General features: G+C 40.2%; 2 protein-coding genes across 2 annotated transcripts in view; one reads left to right on the forward strand and one right to left on the reverse strand.

Moving 5' to 3' along the window:
- atmin (ATM interactor) overlaps positions 1 to 4167 on the forward strand; it is a 5872-nt gene extending 1705 nt beyond the window's left edge. The window contains exons 2-4 of the mRNA XM_005745786.1: positions 700 to 825; positions 1261 to 1460; positions 1567 to 4167. Of these exons, the coding sequence (XP_005745843.1) occupies positions 700 to 825; positions 1261 to 1460; positions 1567 to 3331 (2091 nt within the window). The 3' untranslated portion in view covers positions 3332 to 4167. The remainder of the gene's footprint in view (positions 1 to 699; positions 826 to 1260; positions 1461 to 1566) is intronic.
- Positions 4168 to 6167: 2000 nt separating this feature from the next.
- cunh16orf46 (chromosome unknown C16orf46 homolog) overlaps positions 6168 to 7170 on the reverse strand; it is a 2397-nt gene continuing 1394 nt past the window's right edge. Inside the window, exon 3 of the mRNA XM_005745787.1 lies at positions 6168 to 7046. Within this exon, the coding sequence (XP_005745844.1) occupies positions 6300 to 7046 (747 nt within the window). The 3' untranslated portion in view covers positions 6168 to 6299. The remainder of the gene's footprint in view (positions 7047 to 7170) is intronic.

The raw sequence follows: 7170 nt of genomic DNA on the forward strand, positions 1-7170 counted from the left end.
ATATATATATAAATTTATTGACTGTGTGCAGTCAGGTCAGTCCATAAAACTCATGAGACTATTCCCTTTCTAATCCAGAATTAGCTTGCCTTTCAAACCATATCACTTCCCTTAGCAGAAAGAACAGTTTAGAGACTATTACTTTGATTTACCACTGTATTGGCTAGTCTGTTGGAGAGAAGATTTGACTTTATAATTGATATAGGCTAGCCATAGGACAGACAGTAAATCTGCTTGTTTTCTCTTCTGAGCTACAGCCAATCACAGAGTCGTGACATGACTCAGGCTTCAGCCTACGACCATATGATGCCGTTTCAGAGAAGCACAAAATTTGGATTTGCTGTCTACAAAATTTGGCTTTTTAGTTATATTCTTATCACGAAGCAGACAGTGTTTGTTAGCTTTATCTTTTCCACAGCACAAGCACATGAATCTCTTCAATACTATAAATCAGAGACAATTGTATGTACAACAGTCATCCCATGGTGCTTATAGTAAGGTAAAGACCCGACAATATTGGGGGGAAATCAACCTTTATATCATTAGCAATTATATTGTAATTTGAGTTTCTTAAATATAAACACAGCATGGGAATGTGTGTTTAAGTCTTACATTCACATATTTCTGATCCAAGTATCTGTAATGCATATATCTGTATTTTGTCCTCTGTTAATACTTTGTTGTCATTATCACCCCCAGGATGGTATTGTCAATCCCACGGTCAGAAAGGACATGAAGGGCTCTCAGAAGCTTTACTGCTGTCCTATTGAGGGTTGTCCCAGAGGCCCTAACAGACCTTTCTCCCAGTTCTCCCTGGTTAAGCAAGTAAGCATTTCCTCTGTGAAATGTAATCAGTTATTGTTCTATTTTTAAGAACCACTTGTGCAACTTAAAAAATAACCTTGCATTTTTAATGTAAGCAGTGTTAAATAATTTACTGCATGATTAAGTTGTATACAGTGTCCTGTAGTCTGAACTGAAAGCCTCTGATACAATAGGTTGAGGAAAAAAGAACTGCCTAATGTGAAACACATGTATCAATATGAAATACCATCTTAGCATTTCTACTCTGATTCTTGTAGCACCGCAAAACACAGGGAAAAGCTGCCTTTCTTTCCTAGTTTTGCCTAAATTATACTGTGACCTTTAACTGGGTGAATCACTAGAAAGAAGTAAATGGACATGTGCTTTCCTTTTCAAATTCCATTTGGACATTTTTATTTTAAAGCTATTTTCTGCTTTTGATTCATTTCATTTCAGCACTTCATGAAGATGCATGCAGAAAAGAAACATAAGTGCTCCAAGTGCAACAATGGCTACAGTACAGAGTGGGACTTAAAGAGGCACATAGAAGACTGTGGAAAGACCTACCACTGTACATGTGGCTGCCCCTATGCTAGCAGGGCTGCTCTACTCTCACATATCTACAGGACGGGTCATGAAATTCCAACAGAGCACAGGCATGTACAGGGATAACCCCAACACTTTCATTCATATACTGTATTTTGTTCTCTCCATGCATTTATGATTGTTATCATTTTATCTAATTTATTTATTATTTTGCAGAATTCCCCCAGTAAAAAAGAGAAAGATGGAAAAATTGTTAAGTGGTTCTGAAAAGGTTAAGATCAATGATTCAACCTTCCAGATCATCCCTGCTGCCACAGAGCAGACAGACACTTCTCTCCCTCCTGATACAACCATTACTATCCCAGACTCCCGGAGGAGCCTGCAAAAGTTGCTTTTACCAAAACCCAAGATGGCTTTGGTTAGTGTTCCTGTGATGCAGGTGGCTCATTTGCCTGTACTCCTTCCATCTACAGAAAGTGGGGCTCTGAGGTCTGTAGTGCTTGCTGTAGATAGCCAAGGTTCTGTTAGTGCCCTTCAGCTCCTTCCACAAGCCACAGGAGCAGTGGTACCCCAACTTGATGCTAAAAGTTTGGGTTTCAAGGATAGCATGCCTACTTCCCGCTCTAGCCAGGGGCCTATTAGCACAGGAGTGCAAGTCAATCTGGATCCAGTAGGTGCAGAGGATTCAACCATCAGCATGGCAGCACAGCGAGGAAGGAGCACTTCCACCAACATTCAGACAGACAAATCGTACTTGTCAAAAATGCCCACAGGAGTAGGGGTTGGGGAGGGACTAGGCTTGTGCTCTGTGGGCGAGTCCTCTGTGTCTTCTTGCTCCCAAACAGACATCAGTGTCAGTGCCCAAGTCCTTTTGCCAGTCAGTGTTGAAACCCAAACATTCTTCTCCCGAGCCAAATCCACATCGTCTATTGGAGCTCAAACAGACAGCCAGTGCCTGAGCCAAATTCCCTGCGCATCCTCTTCTGTGCTTCCATACAAAACCAGGCAGACACAGACATACTTTGCCATGCCACAATCGGAGGAGAAGGCTCAGAACCAGGCTGTCATGTGCTCAGACCTATTTGGCAATGACTCCCTCAGTGTGTCAACCCAAACAACTTTGGACATAGATGACACCCTTTGTGCTGCAGGAAGCACTATATATGAGGACTCAAAATCAGAAGGTGGTATGTGTTTTGGGGTGCAGACGCATGAGCTGAGTGCAAACAACATGGCAGACAACCAGACCCAAACAATGACCTTGTTAAATGACCTGGAAAACATCCTGTCTGACAGTATGTCAGGCCATCAGGTGCTCACAGAGGCTTCTGCAGGCTGTGGGTCAAGTCTCAGCTCTGTTCAAGAGCAACATAACGGCATCGACTTTGATTTTGAAGAATTCCTCAATGCTGTGCACATCCAGACACAGACCGAGGAGAGTGAGCTGGGAGGACTGGGTGGTGACACGCCAATGGAGTCTCTAGACATTCAGACACAGACAGACTTCCTACTGATGGATGATCTGGACCAAAGTGAGGGACCAAGCCGAACCCAAGCCAGCGACTTGGAGCTATTTGATACTCAAACTCAGACTGACCTCAATTTTCTGCTGAATGCTGGAAGCCACATGCCCCTGAGCAGCATCTTGCGACATTCAAGCTTTTCTATGAGCACAGAGTCATCAGACACAGAAACACAAACAGATCTCCCTTCATTTGCCACGAGTCTCTCTGCTCAGACTCCTGTCACTCAAGGAGAGAATGCAAGACTGCTGAACAGCACAGAGACACAGACTGTGACCAGCCAAGCAGAAGGCCTAGGAAACCTGTTCCTGACCAGCAACGAAACCCAAACTGTCATGGATGACTTCCTGTCAGCGGACTTGGCGTGGAACATGGAGTCCCATTTCAGCTCTGTGGAAACCCAGACATGTGAAGAACTTTGTGCTCTGTTTCAGCATTCTGAGAAACCCAACAGCTGAAGCTTCCCATGCCTTTGCAATAAAGGTTTCTGATATCTGCCTCTTCCTATAAGAGGAAATGGTTTATGCTGTCCTCTGGCAAATCAAACCATAGTCTTAGCAGCAAGAAGTCTGCAGATATGTTTTCAACCATTCCACTGGGGGCATAATGTCCAGAGCCCTTCCTGGTGTCTATCCTGACAGCATTGCTGCACTTTATTAGCTCAGTGGGCATGACCCATGAGCTCCCGTGACAGTTTACATATTTATTTGCACATAAGGTAACATTGTACGTGTCTTGTCTAAAATGCAAGCTTACTTGTATATTTCAGTGCGTAGCCAATGTGACTGGTCACTGTTTGGTCTTAAGAAGTTGTAAAAACATTTAACATTACATAAAGTTTATCTCTGCACTTAAAAGGGATGACATACATACCTATATATGGCTGTCATGAAAGGCTTGTAAAATTGCTACCTTGTATGACAGCTTTCAAATATAGCTGTACTGCTGTAAAACAATCTCATCTCAGCTGTACAGTATACAATATTGTACGTTTAGTTTACATACGTATGCAATGCGCATGAAGCCTTTAAGCAGCACAACATAAAATATTGATTCTGCACATGTGCATCTGAATGCTGCATCTTCAATGTTACCTTGTCAGTGGCAACAAGACTGTAAACTCTGACATTGCAGGCAGCTGAAAACATGACAAGTGAGATTTTTTTTTCAAAGTAAAGGCTTTGCATTGCTCAAAGCAGAAGATGTGTTGTTGAAATATAACCTGGCACAAAGTAAAAAACAATGTTTGTCCCGTGTTGCGCACCTTGCATTAAAATGTGGTTGTGAAGTCTGATGTTTTGTAAACACTTTTTGTGTCAAGGCCTCTAGTTAAGACTTAATTCAGTAAGCAGGCTAGGCTGTCATCGTCTTTAACTTATTCATTAGCTGGATGTAAGTGTATACATTAGCAGTACACTGCTGAAGTGATCCAGTAATGTTACCGTACACAAAAACAGTGGATTAGAGCTAGGATTAGCACAGATTAACACAGTGTTTTGTTTTGTTCTTTTAACTTAAAGGACTTACACTTTAGACCCAATTTCCTGCACTAATTTTTTTCAAATCACTAAATGTAACTTTTTTTCCACCCCCACTTTTCTTTTTTGTTATATTGTGACCTCAGTTACCTCATAGGCACCACATAGACTGTTCTACATGAGACCACAGAGCTATAGGCCTTGTTTATTTTCCATTTTTGTTGTGTTGGTGCCTTAACCCAAGTATTAACTTGAGTTCTGTTACAGATAATTTGCTGCTTCAAAGTCATGTTTATACTAGAATACCATGATGAATCAACAATGAAAAATATCTGAATCCTTTCAGTCTTTGTTTTGCATGTTTTATCTGTTTAGTATTGATGTTTTTATTGTGATTGCATGCAATGTGGGAATGCCTCTGCTCCATGTTTATGGAAAGATTTACGCTGTGTCACATGAAAATATTCCTTTGCAGCATTTGATTGAAAATAATTACTTTGATTCCATCACATCTTAAATGAATAGTGTTTAATGTCATTACACTTTATGGATGTTTATTAAAACTGAAGAATGTACACAATAATGACTCTGTGCCCAGACATATTATGCTTTTTTTTTTCTCCCACTATTCCCAGTTGGTTTATGGATTATTTCTCTATTTTAGGAAGGTTCACACCTATAAAGTCTGAGCATGTTTTGTTTTAAAGCAGTAATTCCAACTTTTAATTCCTAAATTCTAATGCAATAGAGCTGTTTCCTTGCAGGTTTAGTGGAATGGGGGGAAATGCCTATATTTGAATGGGTAGAAGCTATGTCACTTTCTGGTGTCTGTTACAGTGCTTTACTTTCTCTTTGTAGGGAGTGCATGCAGATATTTTTCCAGCACAAAATATTTGTTTTTGCAGAATTTATTTGATTTTTCTGTTGCCTAAATGTGTCGACTTAATGGCTGCCTTTAATTATTGTTCAAGATACATTATAGATGTTGTTAATAAACTGCTGGCAAGTGTTGATTGTGTTCATTTTTATTTTTTCCCAAAACAAAAATAGGAAAGTAGTTGCTGAAAGATGGACAAACATGATCAATATTTGTTTTGTTTTGTTGTTGTTTTTTAGAAAAAGGTTATAAGTGGGTCATACATGTTTTATTCATGTGATCTTGAGTTCAGTATTACAATTGCACACATTATGTCATCGTCTCTTAAGATTTGGTTGTGCGAAACAAATTTTGCACCATTAGTTTTTTCTAAAACAAAAAACCTTTATAATATTGTACCTTTTTTCTTCTTCTGATGCAGTTACAACCTGCCCAGTATAAACCTAAATCCAGGCCTGTGCATTTATTTTACATCTGTGTAGGTAGGGAAAAGAATTAGAGCAATACAGATAAATGTAATAAGGTAACAAAATTGCCACAGCTTAAACAGTATTATAACAACTGACTGAAAACAGGTCATGAGTCATGTTGACCCTGGAAACCAACATGACCCTTGGCATTTTCAGAAAGAACCTTGGCTCCACCCATAATCCATAACCATTACCAATCCCTTGTTTACTAATATAAAAGTTAAACTGTATTAAGCAGATGCAGTAGTTTGGCCACAGTTTATATTATGAGAAACAAGCTGCGGTGCAATGTTAAAGTTCTGACCAAGTTGTAGTCTGCTTAAATTCAAAAATATTAGTGACCACCAGTGCCACTATTATGCCAGGCCGAATTTCTTCTTCCAGCTAACTGTATTTTAATGGTATGTGATGAGTGAGGCTGACAGACAGGATGCCCTTTATAATGAAAGATGTTGCCTTTACTGCATACTTAAATATTCAAGTGACAGATTTTTATTTCACATGCCTCGTTCAGCTTAAAAGTGAAGTGAGGCAAAGAAGAGGCAGCTCGGGTGCATTTGTGAAATTCCTTGTGAGAGACTTTAGTCCTCAGTGCATTGAGTCAGGTTTGGAAGACATTGTATTTAATACCTCTTGGTATCAAAACATTGTGTGGGTTTTGCCAAAATGTCTGGTACTTGGAGGTCAGCGCTGCAGAGAAAGTGGAAATATCTGAATTACTAGCAGTGTCCACTCTAGTTCCCCTTGTTCCACGCTGCTTGTCTAAAAGGAAACCGTTTTTCTCTGAGGTTTGTTTCTCTGGAGTCTTCTTGTCTCTACAGAGATGACCACTGGCCTTGGCAATCAGGTGAGGTGGGTTAATAGGTGGTAGAAATGTGAAGTTTTTAATGGGAACCACTCTGTTATTGGGACGATGACTATGTTTCCAAGGCTTAGCAGGCTTGTTCTCTGGCACAGAATATTTTGAAGACAGATGGTGAAGCTGAGAAAGTGTCTCTTTATCCATCCCTCTCTCGTATATCTTTTCTTCCAGTAAGAGATGTGTCGGATTTCTCTGCATGGCTTTAAGGAAAGGACATTCTGCAGCATCTGTCTGTTGAGCTGCCATAGCAGTTTGACTCCAAGATCCTGTGTGCTGATTTACTGACACAAACTTCTTAAAATTATCCAGGCCTGCATGAGACTCACAGTGCTGCTCTGTAATGCTGGCTGAGCTGTCTCCATTAGAAGGCACTGGGTCATCAGATGAAGGAGTTCCATTGTCAGCCTCCTTATGCTCTGGTTTCTTGTATGTGTTTGAAGTCAAAAGTATGCAGCTCAGGGGAACAACTCTGGCCCAACCACAAACCTGTTGCAAAACCAAGTTTTTTTTGTTAAGTTCGGATATGTTTAAAGCTAAAAATCACAAAGTAAAAATACTTATTGAACCAAGTAAGAAACATGCAAATAGAAGGAAAGCAGTAAAAGCACAG

This window comes from Pundamilia nyererei, unplaced genomic scaffold (genome assembly GCF_000239375.1).
Source record: "Pundamilia nyererei isolate P.nyererei 1_Seehausen unplaced genomic scaffold, PunNye1.0 scaffold00166, whole genome shotgun sequence".
NCBI lineage: Eukaryota > Metazoa > Chordata > Actinopteri > Cichliformes > Cichlidae > Pundamilia > Pundamilia nyererei.